Raw genomic sequence first — 22,263 nt, 5'->3', positions numbered from 1 at the left:
GTTGTTGTTGTTGTTGTTGTTTTAACAGCATAGGTAGCCCTGTCTGTATAGGCATATCATCGGTCGTCTTCGTCTAGCTCATCTAGGGATAGGCCCAGGAAACATGCTGTTTCGACAGGTTGTCGAAGAGGTGGTTAGTGTCGTGCGGGGTACCTTCACATGCCGGAGGAGGAGTTTAACCTGCTACAGTATCCAGAACGTAATTGTGCCAATGTTACATGAGTCTCAAGGGGAAGCTGGAGCTCTTCATCTGCAATAGGTGGTGGTTGGACTCCGATTACGGCATTCACAGGATGGGAGTTCATGAAAGTGGTAACGGTCTCCCGGTGAATGTCGTTTATTGACTGTCTAAATACTGTCCGGTCCAGTAGGTTGCGGTCAGTTTTGTCCTGAATTTCGTCAGCGTAGTCTAAGAGGTGTCTCCTGACGTGTCTGCGAGGCGGCTCAGGCTCAAGCAGGTGTCTGCAGGGGTGAAACCTGCGGTAACATCCCAGCAGGAACTGCTTGCTGAGCAGTTTGTTGTGCTCCGCTACTGGGAGCATTTGTGCCTCGTTATGTAGATGTACGCAGTCGTGTGTTTTAATTACAGCCTGGATATAATTAAAATAGCGGCCGCCATAACCGAATGCTTTGCGCGTGACTACCAGGTTTTTTCTAAAGTGGTCGCCTTGCGGCAGACAATGGCAACCTTTCGAGTGTATTACAGCCATTAAGAAACTCTTAAAAACCATCCGCTGTGCGGAGGCGAGATGAAAGTGTAGGTCCTCCATTTGTGGCACAATATCACGACCCACACCACAAATTGGGGAAGAAGCTCAGCGAAATTTCTAACATCGCATGTACTCGCCACATATATATAATTAAAATGAAGGCTTCTCCATGTAGAGATTAGTACTGAGCAGTTCCGCAGCCTTCGATGCAGCTGCAACTTCAGCTCGTAGAATTTTACAACGATCGGACAACCGAAAGAGAGATTTAAGGCGCTAATACATCACTTCCTACCCTACAATCAAGCTTAGGCGTCTGTATAAATGACTGCATCAGGAAATAGGCCCTGTTTTTAAATTGCTCTGAGGAACATATAAAAGTCCAGAGGTTTAACTAGTGGTTAGGGCTACTTTTGGTGTGGTTATAAAGGTTTAAGAAAATGAAATCAAAGCCATGTCATCGACTTAAGGTAGTAGCCCGGTGTGACGGGTTCAAAAAATCGAATTTGTTTTTACATTTTTCGGAAGAAAAACATCTTAAAAATATACTATAAAAATTTCAGACAGAAATTTTAATTATTTTTAAAGTTATAGCTAAATTAAGAGAGCACGCCGTAGTGTGTATGAAAGCGTGTGACACGCCAGCAGTAGCTGTTGTCGAAACTTTAAGCGCGTTTTTCTCAAAACCATGTTTTCGAAATTTCGGCGAATCACTGACTCAAAACTATTCAACCGATTTGGCTAAAAATGTAACCCGTTATTCTAGACGCACATATCTAGATCCCGGATCTTTTAAAACATTTAATTTTTTAATACGAGGGGTGCCTTTTATGTTTCGGGATTCGAAAACAAAAACAAATTTTAATCATCGAAAATCCCTTTATTGTTTTTCAAAATATTCTCCATGATGATCTATACACTTTTGCATGCGTTTGAACCAATTGTCGAAGCACTTTTGCCACTCTGAATGAGGTACCTCCAAAACATGCATTCTGAATGCCGCAACCGCTTCTTCAGGTGTCAAAAAACGTTGACCTCTCAGTTTGTGTTTTACGTACGGGAATAAAAAGAAGTCATTCGGTGCCAAGTCAGGACTATACGGCGGATGACCCATTAATTCGATGTTTTGGGTGCTCGAAAATGCAGATGTTTGAGCCGATGTGTGAGAGCTCGCATTGTCCTGGTAAAGAGTGATCCGTCTTTGGTGATTGGTTTTTCTAATTTCTTGGAAGACAACTGGCAAACAAATGGTTGTGAACCACTCAGAATTTACTGTTCTGCGTTGTTCTAGTGGTACGCTTGCGACATGTCCAGTTTTTCCGAAAAAACAGGCGACCATTTGCTTGGAAGTGCTTCGAGCGCGAACAACTTTTGTTGGATTTGGCTCATCTTGAAACACTCATACAGTCGACTGCTGTTTACTTTCGGGCTCATACGCGTAAATCCATGATTCATCACCTGTCACCATGTCATAGACGTGTTTCGAAGCCTCGCGATTGTATTTTTTGAGCATTTCCTTCGACCAATCGACTCGAGCCTTTTTTTGAGCGATTGACAAATTGTGTGGGATCCAACGCGAACAATTTTTTTTGACAGTCAAATGTTTATGCAATATTGTATGTATGCTGGTCCCACTAATGCCTAAGATTGTCTCAATCTCACGATAGGTCACATGACGATCTTGCAATATCAGTTCGCGCACAGCAACAATGGCTTTCGGAACAATAACTGATTTTGGACGACCTTCACGAAATTCGTCTTGGAGTGAACTACGGCCACGATTGAATTCACCATTCCATCGATAAACACTGGTCCTTGATGGAGCTTCATCGCCAAAAAATGAATTAAGTTCATCTATCGGTCTATTTTTGGACCGAGATGAATCTTTTAAGTTACTGTAAACAACACAAATAGCGCTGGTATTTCAAAACGGTCTGAGTACGTAAAAGCCAAAAAATGTCAAACTTTGCGATACAGCTGTCAGTTGCCAGATCGCAACACCAGGGTTGCCAAATCCCAAAATATAGAAGGCACCCCTCGTAATAAACTATTTAACTTAAACAATTTATGAAGAAAAAAAATTAGATTTTGAGAACTTTTTTCACAAGTCCGCCATTTTGTTTTTGTTTTTTATTTTATTTTTATGTATATTTTAGGTTCAGGACCTAAAATAAAGTCTACAGAATAATAATCTCTTCGAATTTTTTACTTCAGATGACTTTGGAAGGCTGTGTGTTTCCCCGAATCAACTCATCTTGTTTTAAGGACTCCGCTTTGACGTCAAAAATTGGTAACAAATAATAAAATAAAATTAACTTAAAAATTTTTTTTTATATACTTCAAAACACTATGTAAAAACTTTAAAACGATCGCATTTTATTTTCTTTTTAAAAAAGATTCATGAAAAAACGTCGAAATTTCGGTCGTTACACCGGACTACTACCTTAAATACAAAGGCAATTATAAAACCTATGCTGGCTGGACCCAAGCAAACTAAATCAGATAGTGACAAAGACTACCTGAAGGACCCAAGAGGTTGGAGAGTACAGCGCGCTTAGAACGTCGAATGCATCGGGCTGAGTATTAAAGAACTGAAAAATTAATCCCAGCATTCCCTTCGGCCAGAAGCAAAGTTTAAGCGGATTAAAAATAGTGCAGACGCCATGCAAGGCTTCAAAAAATTAACGGAAAGCACAACAAAACTAACATTGTGAAAAGTTCACGAGGCAAATCGCGGGCGCATAAAAAAAGCAGTTTAATTTAAGGGGTTAGTGGCTAGTCAGAATAAAAAAAGAAATGATTTTTCTTTTGCATTTTCTTAAAGTATAATATAAGTATAAATTGCGTGAACATTTGAAGTGAATCCGAATAATAATTTTCGAGTATTTCAACAATTAATAAAGGGCGCTCGGGCGCTCCGGAACGATAGCAAAATTTTAAATGCGTTTTTCTCTTAACTATGTTTTTTGAACTGGTATCACTGTAACTTAAAAACCGATTGATAGATTTCAATAAAATTTATACTGCTTCTGAAAAACATAAAAACTCGTGCCTGATCGAAGGATTTTTTTTTCAAAAATTTCGATTTGTTTAAACAATTAATTCCAGGTTTTTTCTCGAAAATCTGAAAAATATTTCCTGAAGCCGTCATATTGTTAATTTTGAAAAAAAAATATTTCGATCAGACACAAGATGATCTATTAGTGAAACTAATAACTCTTGTCCGATTGATTTTAGATGCATTTTCGAGGACTTGTGATGATCACCGCAAGGGACTTCTAGAGAAACGGGCTTCACACAAACAGCGATAACTTTTACAATTATTCATTTTCTTTTGAAAGCAATTGACGAGAAAAAAACAAATTATTGAAAATCATCATTTTTTCGGGCCTCTGATTACCCCTAATCCCTTAACAACCTAAAATTAAGTTGCAAGCAAAATATGCTCAAGGATGCGACTTGATATTGACTGGCGCCCAACTGCTGGTAATGAACCAAAGATATGTCCAGCATGTGACGGCACCCCGCGCTGCACTAACCACCTTTTCACCCACTCATCTAACACTCCTCTCGCTCTGGACCCAACCTGTCTAAACAGCAAGTTTCCTGGGCCTACCATTAGATGAGCTAGACGAAGATGACCGGTGATTTACAATACATTACACTGACGGGTTTAGTATTGCTGCCCGAGTTGCTCGAATACAGGCGAGAGCGCAGAACATGTGGCCTTTCACTGCAAACGTTTCAGTGAAGAACGAGCAATGCTGGCGAAGGCATTCGAACACCCGCCATCCGACGCAAGATTTGTCTAGGATATGTGCGCGACCAACACTAAATGGGACGTCACAAAAACGTTCGCGCCTACTGTCGTGACGAGGCTCAACCGCATTGACTGGGAAAGGAAAGCCCAGAAACTACAGCAGCAACAACAGCGGCATCAGCAGTAGAAGCAGAAAGATAGATTAAGTCTTCAATGCTATTAAAATATTAAATTAATTAGGTAGCAAGGCCAGCTAGATTAGGTTAGGTTAAGTAGTGATGGTTTCCCAGAGAGTGGGCCCACTTGGACGAAGAAGTTTGGTTCAGCCTTTGTGATACTATTGCAAGAGGGGGAAAAGAGGTGAAGGAAAAAAGAGGACGAAAGGGAAAGGGATGGGGAAGGTTGAGTGTTTGTGGACTACGAACGGTGCCTAGTCTGCGGTTGTGTTAACCTCTTTATGCTGCTGATGAGGTTCATCAGATTTTGTCTTCAATACCTGCTATATCAGCAGGCGCAGAAAAGAAATGAGAACCAAGATGATTGAATCTTAGTCCCGCGAGATCTGGGCAGCTGAGGAGCTCCTGATGCACTACGCCATGGTAATCGAAGAAAACAGTGAGTAAAACCTTGATATTTGTTCGAACTTGGCGGGCTTTGTTTGGTTTTGGCTCTCCTGGATTCTTCCTTAACCATAGTCATAACCATAAACACATGATTCGTCACCAGTTATGACCCTTTCAAATAAATCTGGATCATCCTAGAAGGTCATTCAACAATTCCTGAGCGATGCTCAGATGTTTTTGGTCAAAATTAAGCAATTTTGGAACGAAGTTCACTGCCACACGCTTTGTGCCCAAAATTTCCAAAAAACTTGAATGGCATGAGACAACTGATACGTTGATATTCTCAGAAACTTCTCTAATTGTGCTTCGATGATTCTCCATAACAATTTTCTTCACTTTCTCAACTTCTTCACTTTTCATCGGTTGTGCTGGAGCGTCCAGAGCGAGCGTCGTCATTCACGTTTTCTCGACGTTCTGTGAAAAGCTTGCACTCTTTGTAAGCATTTTTCACCCTTTGTAAGCATTTTTTTCACTCAGAGTACTCTCACCCCATGCCACTGCCAACTTTTCAAGTGTTTTTGAACACTTCATTCCATTTTTTACACAACTTCTTTGATCCATTTTGTTCGATAGCAGAAAATCGCCGAACACGCAAAATACTTGTCTTATTTATGCCTCTCACAAGCCAACTAAACCAGCTATCTTGCTAAAACCGTGAACTTGTCTTCGAGACGAGTATACCAACATGAAAAAAATAATAATCGAAAGTCGAATGTACGTAGCCCGGAGAAATTTGAAACATACACCTTATTTTTGAACACACCTCGTATGTGAACCTTACGAACAAACAAATATTCATAACCGTGCAAAAATAAAAGTTTTCAAGAGAGTCAGATAGTACGCGGAGTTTCATTAGGCGATCTGAGCCAACACCGTCCAACAACAACCCCCAGTAATACAAGGTGAAGTCTAATATAATCAAGACTGAGCGGAAATAGGAACGACAGGAGCTTTGTTCTGATAACTCGAGTTTATTTATTCAAAACAGTCTCCTTTGGTCTCGATACACTGTTTTGCGCGATCTAAAAGTTTTTCGAAAGAGTGTTTCAGGTCATTCACCGGAATGGATAGCCTTTACGGGCGCAAAACGTTTTCCTTTCAAGGCCAAATGCAATTTTCCGAATACGTAGAAGTGACAGAGAGCCATATCAGGCAAATACGACGAGTGATTGATGGTTAAAATGCCATTTCTAGTCAAAAAATCAGTCACAAGAGTGGATCGATGAGATGAGGGATTACCATGTAATAAGCGCCAGCTTACTCCTTCGCGGTGTTCAGGGCGAATGCGACGAAACCGATGCAACAAACGCTTCAAAAACGCCAAGCGGTTTGACCCATTGGCATGAACTCCTTGTGAGCCATTCCCTTGGAATCATAAAAACAAATGAGCATCGACTTTTCCAAATGCGATTTTTTGGGTGCTGGCTCGTCTGGGACTTCGAATGTTGAATTCTGAGCAATTTAGGGTCCTCAGTTAACTTGTGCGGAATGAAACGTGTTCAAACCTTTCGTAAGCCCAAATGGTCAGTTAAAATGCGATAAATCGATGTTTTGTAGATATTCAACTCCAATTCCATGAATTTCAACGATGATTTCGGTTCATTTTTGATAAATTTACGAACATTTTTGATGGAGTTTTCGGTGATTACTAATTTTGGGCGGCCCGTATGTTCATTACCATTTATATCCTCACAATCATCTCTGAAAAGTGTAAACCACTTATGGGCTCTGGCACGAGATAAGCAATTATCGCCATAAACTTTAATCATCAATTCAAATGTGTCGGTAAAGGTTTTATCGATTTTAAACAATTTTTGATATTAGCTCTTTGTTCGAAACTAATTTTTCTGACGATGACACAAACATACTGGCACTTTAGGTGCAATAACTTCGCTTCCACTGAACCGAATGTCACCAAGCTTTCACTGGAAGTCAGTTCGAGATGCAATTCCCAACGCACTAACTCATTAAAAAGATGGCGCCATCAACAACATTTTTATGACGCCAGTCTTGATTGTTTCGGACTTCCCCTTGTATACATATACATACATGTATATAATTGGCGTTGATACTCTTTTTGGGTGTTTGGCCGAGCTCCTCCTCCTATTTGTGGCGTGCGTCTTGATGTTGTTCCACAAATGGGTCGGCCTATAGTTTCAAGCCGACTCATGGAAGAAATGCACTCGGAGGTTTGCCATTGCCTGCCGAGGGGAGACCGCTATTAGAAAAAATATTTCCTTAATTTTGGTGTTTCGCGAAGATTCGAATCTGCGTTCTCCGAATTCCGAATGGTAGTCACGCACCAATCCATTCGGCTACGGCGGCCGCACTTGAAAATTACATATTCAAATTAAGCTGGGAAAGTGGTTAAGTGTACATGTAAATCAGGCTACTACTATTTTCTAAAATATCTCAAAATATTCAATAAAAATGGTTTTGACAATTTTTGTATTTTTAGGTCGTTTCATGATTTAATAATAAAAGATTTACTCGGTAAGCAGATTTCTCGTTCCCTTTTGGCAAATCGGGTCTCGTAGAAAGACACTGGATTGCTAACTCAAGACATTTTAAGTAAAAGTAGAAACGAATTAATATCTTTGATCAAAATCTACAATAAAAATCTCGGTTAGGTGGGGAAATCATTCAAAATAATGAGCTCTAGGGCAACACAACGGACCCAACTTGCGGTCTATGTGGTACTCCGATGCGGGGTCACCCTTAAACCAACCAACCAACCAAAAGTAGAGGAAAAGTAAAATTTGTAGGAAAAACATTTCTTTTTAAAAATGGTGTGGTTTTGAGCAAGAACTTGACCATGACCAAATGATATAGAATACATCCTGACATACCGCTTGAATCGGATATCATAGATCATTTTTTGGGGCAATGTTCGTGAATGATGGCCATTTTGACAATATGAGTCCGATGCCTTTCTTATATAAGTTGCGGAAGTGCTTTAACGTTGCTTTAAAAATACATAACTTACCAACAAGAGTTCATTTAGCGGCCGTTATTGCAAACAACATTTTCTTTCGGTTGGTTTCGAGCTCGTGTACTTCCGAATAGTAGTCATGCACCAATCCGTCCGGCTACGGCGGCCGCCGTCGGTATAATAATAAATAATTTAAATAAGTACAGTTAGCTTGTCAAGTAGTAGTAGGAATATAAGAATAATCGTGACTTGAGGGTCAAAACTCCAAGCTTACGTGAAGTAAGGTGTAAATATTTTGAAAGTTTGTTTTGAGTCAGCTAAATTTATGAGTGTAACCATTTAAAAATGCCATAAATTTAGTTTGGAAAATTACTTTTATTCAATTCAAAGTAAAAAATGTGTGAAAATAATACACTTTTGCTCGGTATGACCACCTTTTGCCTTGACTATGGCCTTGAGATGGTCCAGAAACGAATCGCAAGCTGCCCGAATATGACTTGTTGTCTGGGGAACTTGCGAGCCATTGTGTGGACGTTATGAAGTTCGGAACGTTGTTTTTTAGATATTCTTGGCTCACTCAAACTTTGGGAGATGATGCCGAGTCCTGTTGAAACGTCCATGGTCTGCCACCGAAATGTTTGTCTGCTCACGGCTTCAAAGCAACCTCCAGAATACTTTTCCAATAATATTTCGTATTTACCTTGACGCCAGGATCGATGAAAGCGATTGGTTACAGCGGTCTAAATCATTACCTGTGGCGGGAGCTGCTTCCTGGTGCTGGTGGCCAATCGATGACTCAAATTCTCGTATGAATGGTCGGTCGTATAAACTCTATCGTTTTGAGAGTTTACGAGTTGCTCAATTTGAAAAATTCTCTCGTCAGAAAACACAATGTTCGGAAATTGACCGCATTCGGCCAAGCGAAGCAACTCCTTCGCTCTCTCAAGTCTGACTTGTGGCTGCTTTGGTGTGAGATCATGCGCCTTTTGGACCTTGTAAGGCTTGACTTTGAGATCATTTTTCAGTTTGCGGCGAATGTTACGGTCAGATATTTTCAGTTTTTTCGCCATTTGACTGGCACTTCGTTAGGGATTTCGCTCAAGTCGCTTCTTCACATTTTGAGCCATTTCACGTGACATTGCAGTCTGTTGATGACCACCTTCATGACGTTTCGCGATGCTACCAGTATCATTATAACGAGTAATGGTGCGATAAACAAAAATTTTATTTACTTTAAGATGCTTGAGCTCACGAACAATCGCTGGTTGTGATTTTCCAGCCAAATATAATGCTATCACACTACTACGTTTGAAATCCATTACCGATTTTCCTTTTTCGCGCTTACTTTCGGCAAAATGCTTCCGCACGCTTGTAAACAATACTCTGGACTGTCATTTAACCAACTAACAGATCAGCTATCTTCAGCTGCGCGAGCGGTCTGAAGTCGGTTACACTTCGAGTGGCGGACCCTGTATAATAATTGGATCATGGTTGAGGTTCACACATGAACAACATTTTATATGGAAGAAAAAGCCTAGCGCCGTTAACGAAAAAAAAAAATTTAAAAAAATAGTCCCACATCATACCCAGAAAAATTCTGTTCGTAAACTTTAAATTTTCGTAAAAATTTGTTTAAAGAAAAAAAAAATTCCAAAAGTTTATGCTAATTTTATGCGCCACTGTGGTGGCTTATTAGCTCCTTAAATCAAATTGCTGCATACAAATTATTTATTTATTATTTTTCGTGCCTTAAATTAAAATATCTCTCCTTACTTACACTGACCCACAACTAAAAACGCACTTCAATTTAATTAATTCCACATATGTACGTATGCACTTACATAAGGACTTGATCCTATATACTTGCATTATGCACACTCATACATACATGTGTTCATCCGTATGGCCTCATTAACGTAATGTTTAATTAAATTTATTTCATATTTCCAAACTGTCATTCAAAATCGTCTTTATCGCCTTTGCCCCATTCCTCAATTGCTGGTGAAGGCAACTCGTTCATAGCAACTCCTCCCTACAACTCTGTTCGCTTCATTAGAGCCTCTTTCGTTGTTCGCGCCAACGCGGCTTCCGGTTTTGGGTTAAAAAAAGAAAAATTAAAAAAAAAAAGGTAAAAGCAATAATTTTCTTCACCAACCACTCGCAGACGCATAATTATACACTTTTTTTGAGTGTCATTTCGGTAGCTAATGAAAATTTCTACGAAATTTCATTTCCATATGCAACAGTTCTTGGCCGCACATCTGTGTGGCAGTGCGCCTTCTGTGTGTGTAATTAACTGAAAAACCAAGATAAATGTTCCTACAGCATAATCGCTTGTTAAACAAACCCATACCCAGCTCCACTCCTTAGCCCTGGTTATAATTGTTGTTGCTATTTTTATTGCCTTTGATTTTGTTTTTGGTTTTGCTTTTGTTTTTGTCGTGTGGCAGAATTTTTGGGCACGTGTGGCAAATAAAGCGAAACATTTGTCGGTTGTCGGACGCGGGAGTTGAGTACTAGGCTGGTTTTTTTTCCTTTCATGGATGAATGCATTTATAGCCCATTCGAGAAGAGGGAAGAAAATTCATTTTCTTACATATATGTACATATGTATATATATGAATATAATTTTTATTCATATATTATGCTTAATTATGACCATTTCTCGAATTAGTATTCGAGTATTGAAACAAACATCATTACATATAAAGAGGCTAAATCTTGATGAAAAATTGATCACAAGCTAGAACAACCACCGAAAAAGATCGCGGCCAAATCGCAGTGAACCGGCACAAACGATTGCCAAGCACAGACTAATGTAAATTGGGTGAAATTGTCCTCATCTCAGACATCGGTGCCTCTTGGGCGTTGTTAAAGGGAAACTGCACAATTTATTTCTTAAAAAAAACGTCAGACAGATGGAGTTCTATCTTATCGTGTGCTATCTCAAAAACATGTTGGCCTCAGTAAAACAGAAGCAGGACGCTTGAAGTGCTTGCTCGTTTTATGTTATATATACATATATATATATAACAATTCGATCGCCGTAGTCGAAAAAGTTTTTTCTATTTATTAGGCAGTCAATGGCAAACCTCCGAGTGTATTTCTGCCATGAAAATTATCTACCGTTCGCAGTCGGCTTGAAACTGTAGGTCCCTCCATTTGTGGAACAACATCAAGACGGACACCACAAATAGGAGGAGGAGCTCGGCCAAACACCCAAAAAGGGTGTACGCGCCATATATATATATATAATATACCACACAAGCGATACAAATTTCTTCATTTTACAAATCCCACAAAAGTCGGGATTTTATTTTGTCATTTCGTTATCCCGAAAATGTCCCGAAATTAAGAGGTTTTTGGATTTGTTTTGTAAGATGCATCTGATGAAAAAAAATTATACTCAACAATCGCTAGATTTAAGCGACTAGTCCCGGGATTTTCGGAATTCAAAAAAGACATTATTAGCACATATAGCCTGTTTAGTGTGACGATTTTCACGATCGGGAATGTGAATGCAAAATTTCTTCAGTAATGATAAAACGTAAATCTCAAACGACACGTTTACATTGCCAGATCGTAAAAAACAAATCTAATTTAATTTATAATTTCAATATTTCAATTTAATAATGCGCAATGCCATATAAATTACTTGGAAGAAATTTTTTGCGCCTAAGAGTATGCAATGCCCCTTATTGGGGTCCGTATGTGCTAATTCTCACACCGTTGTCCATCCCTAACTTGAACGATTCTATGTTCTTCTTATGGATTTAATAATAGGTCTCTGTTTTTCAACAAGACTTGCAAGTGGCGAATAGATGAAGCAAATGAACATATGCCGGCAACGCGGGAAGAGAACTGCCTTAAATTTCATGTGCTGGTAAGGCAGTGCGGCCTAATGAGCTATAGCCATACTCGCTAGCGTCGAATCTTACTCGACATTTCGTCAAGTTAATCGAGCATAGAGATAGCGAGCGGGGAAGTGACGAATAAAAGAGGCCTTACAGTTACATTTTTATTCAAAGTAAACGCAACATTTTTCAAACAGACGGGTAATTTAGCCGCTATATATAATTTTCTCGAGAATTTGATATAATTCTAAATAAAATTTTACAAAAAAATTTTCTTTCTTTTTTTTTTTTGTTTTTTTTTTTTTTTGTCGGGACAACTAGCAAGTGCAGCACTCAGACATTAATTAAGTCCATTGTTCTACACATGGATTCCCTTTTAATTTTCTTTAAATCTACCCGATCTCCAAAGAAATCTGAGTAGATCTTGTGGTGCCAAGGAGCCAAGGTGGTCGCTTCTTAACACATCAGTGCCAAAGACCTCAAACCTGTTTCGAGCGAAGGCGGGGCAGACGCATAGGAAGTGGTCCGCCGTCTCATCCTCCCCTTCACAAGCTGGGCAGAGTATACTGTCTGAGATGCCCACCCTTTCCAAGTGCTTCGCCCACAGAAAGTGCCCCGTCATCAGACCAACCAGCTGTCACTTCTGCTCAATGACAGGAGGGTTTGCGACAGTCGATCGGACATGACAGGTAATATCAGTTTAGTCCGTTGCAGCCTCTCTCAGCCTGCCAAGCTCGCTTGTGGGTTGTAGTAACCCATTTGCTAATCGTGGCTTTGATGACCGCAGAAGGGAGTGGCAAAACGAGTTCTGGGCCAAAGAAGTTGGTCTCAGAGCCCATCTTAGCTAAGGAGTCAGAGGTCTCGTTTCCCACGATACCCAGGTGTCCCGGGACCCATGTTACCATCAGGCTATTATGTCTACCGACATAGTTCAGCCTAGATTTACAGGATTCGACTACCCCTGATGTGATTGGGGGGCTGTCTATGGCCATGAGCGCAGCTTGGTTGTCGCTGCAGACACATATAGATCTGCCTCTCCATCGGTTTTCCACAACAAAGTTCATCGCTTCTTGAACTGCAAACACCTCCGTTTGTAACACAGATGCTTGCATTCCAAGAGCAAAGTGCAGTTTTGTCCCGCTGGATTCCACGTAGACCCCAGAGCCGGAGCCATGCTCGGTCCTAGAGCCATCCGGGAAAATGCGAAAACAGTGCTTGCCGGGCTCATTTAAAAGTTTGACCACAACTGAGCCTCTGGCAGCATTACACTGTATCTCTTTTCAAGTACGACTCTTGATGGCATGGAGTCAAGGGGCATGGCAAGGACCGTTGCATCGAAGTCCATGCCCTCTCTGTTTTCCAATGCCGGACAGGGGCCGTACCAGTTCTCATTGTGTTTCAGCCTGCAGATGGCCTTCAAGGCCTCTCCTTGGATGAATGTGTCAAGTAGTGGCAAACCAATCAGAGCATCTACTGCCGGGTCTGAAGTAATCGGAAAAGCTCCAGTGCAACAGATGGCCACAGTGCGTTATAGTCTCGATAAGGTCCTCCTGACTCCCACGAGAGAGTGGGAGGCTCCAGCACCATTTATCAAACAAATAGTTTTTTCTGTAAATTTCTTATCAATAAAATAAACTTCGGCCGATATTCTTAGTTACTAGAGACTTTTCGCAACGCAGAATAATTATTTATAATAGTGTTTTTAATAAAAAAATTGATAGAAAAATATTTTAACATCTGGTAATTTTTTGTACGTCGAAGGATGGTCTTTTTTTAAATAAAATTACAATTTGTTGATCAAAATTGAATTAGAAGCGTTCAAATTATAAGCATTCAGGTAAAAATATAAAATAGAAATTTTACGAGAGCTTACGATTTCTTTCCGAGTTACATTCAACGTCTTCGCTAAATTTCTATTTAAAACATCCAAAACTGCTCTATTTAGATTTTTCTACAGTTGATTGGTGGTATTAGCTGTTTTTCCAATGAAAACCAACAAATAAAAATTTACTCAAATAGCATAGGCGAAAATTATTGTAAACTAGTGTGGTATAAAACAAGAAACCTGCAATACTAAAAAGTAAAAAAAAGAAATAGAAATAAAAATAATACTTTGGAAAACATATTCTGCAGATTGGTAACTGATTGTAAGCTACTTGTCCCCCTGTGACGCAAACAACAGCGTCGCCGCATAAAACATAAAATATATCACCAAGCAACTAAATTTAAAATTAGCCTTTGCGACATTAAGAAAATATTTAGTAAGAGGCCGCAAAAGCGCGCGCTAAAAAATCAAAAAAAGCAAGCAATAATTTTGTTTAGCACAAAGGAATGTAAATACTTGCATACACATGCATTCATACTTAAATATACACTGCGTAAAATCACGATAGCACTAGGAGTTATTGAAGAATTTTAAGAACTGATTCCCTTTAATTTTAGTATTATTTCGGGTATACAGTTTTAGAGCCCTTTGAATTTTGGTATAATACAGTGCAAGTTCTAGGTGGATTTTTGTTAATTTTTTTGCTGACAGTGTTGGGTGTTTTCTCCTATAGAAAAACTAATATCGAGAAATGCACAAAACCTCTAGAGAAAAATATTGCCTAAAATCTTCGCGATTTTTGAGCGATTCAAAGATGCACTTTTTTATAACAAAATTCAACTAACTACAAAACTGACTGCTCTAAATTTTTCGAAAAATTCTTCCAACAAAGTTCGACTGTTTTTTTAATTGAAATAAAGTTTGAAACTTGATGAGAAAGGAATAAATTGTGAAAACTTGTCAACAAGACCCTGTGCTATATTTGTATAACGCAATGTATGTATGTAAATGTACCTACATATATACAGACATTATGCATGTAAACGCGGAGCTACATGAAAGGAAAAGTGTATTTTAGTAGGCTTTCATTTGCGCATTCCCAACATTCCTTTTTGTCATAACCATTAAGATAATCTTTGATTTCTGAGTGGGTGATAGATAATGACTTTCGCGGCGAACTCTTTGTCAAATAAACTCTCGCGTATAGGTCTAGGAAGTGAAGTGAAATTCGAATAATGGGAGAGGTTTATTAGGGTGCACTCCACCATCAAAAATATGCAAATACTCACAGATTACCTCCAGCAAGCGTGCATATACATATGCTTGAATGAGAGTGTATTTGTGTTGGCAGAATCATACATACAAATGCACACATACATATTTATAAGTGCGAGTACGCATCAACAACTTCCTTGGGATCGTGTTATTTCCCATGCACTACGAATGCTGCCAACGCCGACGCCGAAGCTAACGTCTACGCAAGCATAAACACTAACGCGGCACTAAATAAAGCGCACAGTCCCGCAGTCAAACATTTATACAGTCATACTTTCATACTCGCATATACTTACCTATGCCACTGCTGCGTCCACGATCACACCAATAAAGCGTCACACGCAGCCTATCATCGCTGATCGGCACTGTTGCTCATCGTTCGCCCTGTCTGGCTGTTTTGCTATCTCGCGGCTCAGGAGGATTCATGCTATTCAAATTCGTATCAGTTGTAAAAGTGTGGCAGTGGCGTATAGTTCGCCAATCGAGTTCTCTGCTTCTACTTCGGTGTATTCTAGTCGTGCGATCTTAAGTTCTTGGTCTCAACAGCCAAGCGCCTAGACTAGACAGAAAATATAAGAAAAATAAAAAAAAAAAACAAAAAAACTAAAGGCTGAAAAGTGAAAACTCTGATTTCAGTTGGAAAGTTATTTTTAAAAAATATATTTTTGGAATTTTAATTTCTTTCTCGATGGCCGCGGTGCCGCTTGCAATCATGTTGAAGAAGTGCGAGAAAAAGTTTTGAATATTTAAAAGTGTTTTCGTTTCTTCATTAGTGTCTAAATTAAAAAAAATTGAAAATTGTGAAATTTCTGGAAGCAAAATTTGTTTGTGTGAGAAAAGATTTAACATTGAAAGTTCGAAATTAAAGGCGCGCAAAAGTGTGCTTCGAGAATATGTCTAAAAAATCCAAGGATATTGCACAATTTTTGTGCCTGGCGCTGCTACTGTGCGTGGCCGCCACCGCAAGTGCGCAACAACAACACTACGTGGATACGTTGAGTGCTGATGTATTCTATGAGCATCTGGAGGGATCAGTGGCACCGATTCATTATTTGAATGATGGTGATAGCGAATATGTAGCTTTGGATTTGGATAGACCCATGAATTTTTACAGTGAAAAATATGATAAACTCTTTGTAAGTGCACACTTATATACTTACATACGTACATACATATGTATTCAAATTTTTTAGTATTTATGACATATTCGAAAACGATATGACACTGAGTGTTTAATTAAAAGCATTCAAAACAGTTTTTAAATTTTTTTTCATTCCACCTAGTTTACCTTCTTCGATAAATACAAATCAGCACCTTTTTTTCTGCAGCGCATTTTGTCCTAACAGAAAAGCAAATAGCGTCGTATATATACAGATATTTATGGATTATATGGATATACATATAATTGGTGTATCATTTGTTAAATGGTTAACCATTCTACGCAAAAGTCAAGGTGCACTCAAAGCTTTATAGTCCTTTGAGTTTAAATCCTCAATAGGTCCGGAGTGTATGGAGAGACTGAAGAGCGAATCCATGTGAAGTGATTCAAGTAATTTGGAAATTGTCGTAAATTTTTTTGAAATTGCATTATTAGATTTATTTATTTTTAATAAACTGAAAAAAATTTGAAAAAATGTTATAAATTAGAGATTTATTCAATGCTGAAAATTTTGATATAAAGTTAAAAATAGAAGGTAAACATTTAAAAAAATGTTTCTTATTTTTTTAGGATAAAAAATATGTCCCTTTTACAAAAATATTTGAAAAAGGAAAGAAATGTTTTAATTTTTTTTTAAATGTCTCCTCTCAGATTTTTTTTTTTATTTTTTGATTAATAACTGAGACTACGCACAATAATCCGTGAAAGTTGCACTTCGAACTATATATTCAAATACTAAAAAAATTGAAAACAAAAAAACAAATTTCTCCAAAATTTGAACAAAAAACAAAAACTTAATTTGCTTTAAAAATTTTCTAATTTCCAATTTTCCAAAAAAAAAAAATATTAACTTTTTTTAATTTTTGAAAAAGAAATTTTTTTTTTTAATTTAAAAAAAAAAAATTTTTAAGAATATTTCATCGAAAATCGAAAAATGATTATGCAATTTTAAAAAATAAACGCATGTATTTAACTTTAAAAAACTCTTTAGAAAAATTGTTCAACATTCAATAAATTTCTAAATTAAAATTTTTCCAAACCCTCTCTGATTATACTCAAGACTACAAATGTACGAGTATAAACAAGCTAAAATTTACAACGATTGACCAAAATACGTGGAACACTTGGAATCTCTCAAAACTCTTTAAGGGCGTGCAATCGCATTCAGCTTCTACGGACACTGTGAAGTCAGGGGGGCTGCAGAATCTAAGCTAATAAGACATGATCCCCTCTCGGCTGTGGGGCAAAACATTATCAAAAAAGAGCTCTAAGGCTTAGGAAATTAAGTGGACAACAAGCAATGGGACTATGCTAGGCCAACTCCTAACTGGGAGGGTATAGTCTTAAAAGTTTTAAACAACTCATTAACCTCCCAAAAAAGAAAAGGTATTCCGACTGGTCACTGCAAATTGGGAAACTATCTGCGCAGACTCGAAGTATAGTCTAATGACTCTTGTCGATTTTGCAACTCGTCCTCAGAGGCACTTCACTTTGAGTTTTAGGCATGTACATTACTTTCGGATGCTCCTCATCCAGCATGTTGATCATGTGCCTAGTAGAGCATTGTTTTTGGATCATTCAATCATCTGAAAGCGGCTCTGATGGCTACTTAGTTATCTGAAAATATTACTATAAAAGTGCCTTTGAAACTCTTTTATGCTCGATTGGTCAATATCATCTATCTCATTTACACTTTACTAAATGTACTTATAGGACTAATAGAGACAGGAGTAATAGAGAATATGTAGATGTTGTTTTAAAATAAAAGAATAAAACAATTTAGATTATTTGAGGTTCCACTATTTTTTTGGTAAAAATATAGCTCTTTGCAATTACATGTGAAAAATCGCTTTATTTAAATGTCCACCAAAAGCACGTCTACAGGAAAAATCCGCCAAACAGCCGATTTATGAATGCCTAATTGTTGAGAACGTCGGGACATCGATGTTGACTTTCGGTTGTTTAGTAACACTTTGCACTACAGCAGCAATATTCTCAACAGAACGTCCAGTTTTTGGTCTGCCAGTCATTTTTCTATTCTTTACAGAAATAGTTTCTTGATATTTTTTCACTGAGCTTTAAATTGTCGACTCATTCGGTCGAATATTTCCACGTATAGGAATTACCAATTGTTCTTAATAATCGGCCATTTTTTACTTAACGAATATCAAAGATGACATGAAGAAAGATACTGTCTAGGAATTATTCTCCACTGCACCTAGGCGCTACTTCTGAAAGATCCTGTAAAATATATGTCCATTATGTCCAAAATCGTTGTCATTCGCCTGTTACTCCAAAGCGCATATAGGAAAAAAGCAAACATTTGCTAGCAATTTCTCATTTAACTGAACATTTTAAGAGAAAAGGCTGAGATCTTTAAGAAGAATTCTGCTAAAGTAATTTGATGTTCTCGAGCTCGCGCGCACACTATTGATAGTACAAAGAACATTTTCGGTTGGGCGGACCATACAAATATATACAAGAATAGCTTCCATTCTAAATTAGCATGATAGTCTCTCGAAATTTCTCGGAAATTTTACGTAAGAAGAGGAGTCGAGGTTTGCTTCTAAAATTTTCATTGTTTCGGCATTACAACAAACCACTTTGAAAATAACTTTTGAATACCTCAAATTGTTATTAAAGTGGGAAATGATCCACCGGAGTTACTAAGTTCCTGCCAGCTTTTGAAGCGTGAAATTGCTGCCAGTATCGAGATAACTTGTCATTTAAACAGAAAGCAGGCAAAGGCATGCCTGTGAGATTTTACTAGACGCCTTGCAAAAAAATTCTGAATCAAGCTGTCACCGTATGGCTTAACATTTTTATAGATCCAGCCGGCAGATCCACATGGCAGATTCAGAAATGCCTTTAGTCCAGCATTGATTTTCATTCTAAAGTATCCAAAAGTCTACTGACAGCCCGATTGTCAGGCACTATATTTATTCTATTATATTTTATTCGCTTTCTACTAAGATATTTGGGAACATAGTTTAAACATCAAAACCTTCGAGGTAATATGTTCGAAGAAATAATATATTGCCCCTTCAAAGTGCATATTCGGTCAAAAAAGAGCCGGAAATTGGTTAATAAAGCAAAATATTTGTTATTCCTTCAAATCTACAGTATCGGTATGATTTTTTTTATCCAATTTTTAATAAATTGGTTCTCTCAAACGCCGCATAACGTCCAAATAATTTTCTTTATTTATTTATTTCTTGTGAATTTTGACAATACCTTTACACAGGCATTTTAAACGATTCATTCCTGGTACTATTTTAACAGAATGTATATTATATTTAAGTGAAGATATGCATGTCTGCGTATTAGGGTGGGTAAAGTTTCTTTTCGACTTCCTTTCTAGAAGATTCGGATCCTGTATAAAAGTACAGAAAAAATGTCTACTAAAACATAGCTCTAAAATCATTTTTGAGCTCACCATATTTGGAAAGAAGCTTTCTTTTAGTAATACGAAGTTAAGATGAATATTTACTTAAATACTATGACTGTATTTTTTTTAATACCAATTTGTACTTGGTACTTTTTCAGTACGAAAAATTAATTTTGTATAGAGCTTCAGAGCTTACTTAGATTCGCAAAGGACACTTATTACAAGAAGCTTACTACAAAGAAACGTGAAGGTCAAGCTCCATCTGGCACCACTAAGGACCAATAGGTCTATGTGATGGCTTTCAGCCAGCCAGGTCAAGCTAACCTAACCTAATGCGATTTATATGTAAAATAATTACTTGTAGTCCATCAATATTAAACAAATTATATAGTTATATAATAATTTGCTTCGTAGCGTCAACTTGCGACTCTTTAAATAAAAAATAAATATCAAAAATATTTTTTTTTTGCATCTCGTTGGGCATTTTCTTCCATATTAAAAAGGTTGCAGAAAGTGTGCCTTATATGGAAAAAAATTCTCCACATGGTAATTTTTTGAAATTTGTTAAGGGGTCAGGGGTAGTCAGAGGCCTGAAAAAATCATGATTTTTAATAATTTTTTTTGCTAGTCAATTGCTTTACTTTACAAAAATAAAAACATAGCATTAATACATCATGTTTTGACTTGACTTTAGCAAAATTTAAAAAAAAGAAAAAATTATAATAATTGTAAAAGTTATCGCTATCTTGGAGATTCATCTCAAATCCATCGGACAAGAGAAATTAGTTTTATTAATAGATAATCTAGTGCCTGATCGAAACTTTTTTTTTTCAAAATTAACAATATGGCGGCCTCACGAAATATGTTTCAGATTTTCGAGAAAGAACCGAATGCTTTGGGTCGCCCGAGCGCCCTTTGTTAATTGTCGAAAAGTATTTGTCAGATTCGCTTAAAATTTTCACACAATATTTTTAAGATATTATGCTTTAAGAAAATGCGAAAAAATCCCACTTTTTTGAAAATTCTGATTACCCCTAATCCTTTAAATTTTTGTGAATTTTGTACGAAGTTTGGAACTTTGTTTTGCAAGGTGTTTGTTATGCAATGAGCTATATTTTTATAAAAAAATTAATGAAAAAAATTTAGCATGAAAACGTGAATATTTTGAAAAGCTAAATGACTTAATTATGTGAGAGCTTCTCTTAAAATTTGGGAAGCTCGAAATTGACTTAAGCGCTATGCTTTAGCGGAATTTTTTCCCCTATAATTTCATGTGGAATCCGAATCTATGAGCAGGGATGTCGAACAATAGTTTCATGAAAATTGACCCGCCCTACTGTGCATGTATTTATGCTTAGCTGAGAGATTTCTTCAAAGACATTTTTTAAGAATTTAATAGGACATTTTATGAAATACATCAAAATTAAGCGCGGTTATTTAAAAGTCGGCTGCCATGTTCGACGTCTTCGGCGCCTTTATTATTCCACTTATGTATGTATGTACATCGGTAGTCGTCTATGGAAAAGCACCCATGTGTGTCGTACGACATGATTAATCACAAAATTTAGTGCTATTGGTTGGTAAAAAATGTCTTAATTGAAGTGAGAAAGTCAACAAGAGAATTTTGTGTGTTTTCGCGCCACATCACGGTTAGCACTACGTGCGGAAAAATAGCTGGTTCGCGTGAAATTTGTCACAAAATTAAACTGCGAAAGTATTTATAAAAGACATCATAATTTTCTAAAGTGGACAAGTAGCAAATTTTTGGCCGGCAGCCAGCGATACCATTTGTTTTTTTGTTTCGAATTATTTGTATGCTTCAGTGTGTGTGTCCACATGTGTCCATTAACAAGATAATGGCAAATGTCCTGCGTTGAGAAAAAAAGCTGAAAAAATGCCGACCAGGCCATTAGCCGCAGGCAACTGCGCGGCTAATAGAATTGACAAAATGAGAAAAATGGGCGTTGATAAGTGTGTCGCTGTGCAGCTAAAAAGCCAATATGTGCCTATGTTCTCTATTGAAATCGCTAGTACTACCGCAATTGCCGCATGCAAAGATATGTTGTCAATGACTGTTTAGCAAAATGTGGCGCTAAATTGGGCGCCATAAGTCGTATGACTTAGACATAGTAAGTTTGCGCCACGAAGCGTTCGTCAAATTACACATTTGCACGGGTGTGAAAAAAGCTGAAATTGGCATAGATACGTCAGCTAAAATATCTGCACGCTCTGAGAATAGGTACAGTTTTTTATGAACGCATAAATGTATGATATTTTAGGGTGGACCAAAGAAAGCCGAAGTATTGAATTAGTGTTGGGATAACCTCAAAATTGTTTTACGAGTAAATTTTCTATTTTAAAATCGTTTAATACTAAAAGTTCAGCAAAGCCTTTGAAGCTATTTTTGCAAGTTTCTTATAAAATCCGTAAAAACTAAAAATGTTTAAAAAATGATTAAAGTCCATAAAAAGTTGAATTTGTCAATTATAATTACAGTTTCAAAAAGTGAGACTTAAAATCAAGACCAAAAATTCATAATTTGATAATTACTGATTATAAATATAGCTTGCCCATTGAAAAAATAAATTTTATAGCAATTTTAAATAAAATAGATTAGAAGCTTATAGGATTTCGATACCATGAAATACTAATTGATTTGGAAATTTAAAAAAAACACACACTTGTGTTTTTCCTGATGGCTGAAAAAATTTCTGAAGGTGTCTTAAAAAATATTCATTAA

At 37.4% G+C, this 22,263-nt stretch overlaps 1 protein-coding gene across 1 annotated transcript in view; it reads left to right on the top strand.

Moving 5' to 3' along the window:
• The first annotated feature begins 15,412 nt into the window (after positions 1–15,412).
• LOC128866916 (nidogen) overlaps positions 15,413–22,263 on the top strand; it is a 32,922-nt gene continuing 26,071 nt past the window's right edge. Inside the window, exon 1 of the mRNA XM_054107968.1 lies at positions 15,413–16,112. Within this exon, the coding sequence (XP_053963943.1) occupies positions 15,870–16,112 (243 nt within the window). The 5' untranslated portion in view covers positions 15,413–15,869. The remainder of the gene's footprint in view (positions 16,113–22,263) is intronic.

Source organism: Anastrepha ludens, chromosome 6 (genome assembly GCF_028408465.1).
Source record: "Anastrepha ludens isolate Willacy chromosome 6, idAnaLude1.1, whole genome shotgun sequence".
Taxonomy (NCBI): Eukaryota; Metazoa; Arthropoda; class Insecta; order Diptera; family Tephritidae; genus Anastrepha; species Anastrepha ludens.
This window is presented reverse-complemented; position numbering and strand designations above follow the sequence as displayed.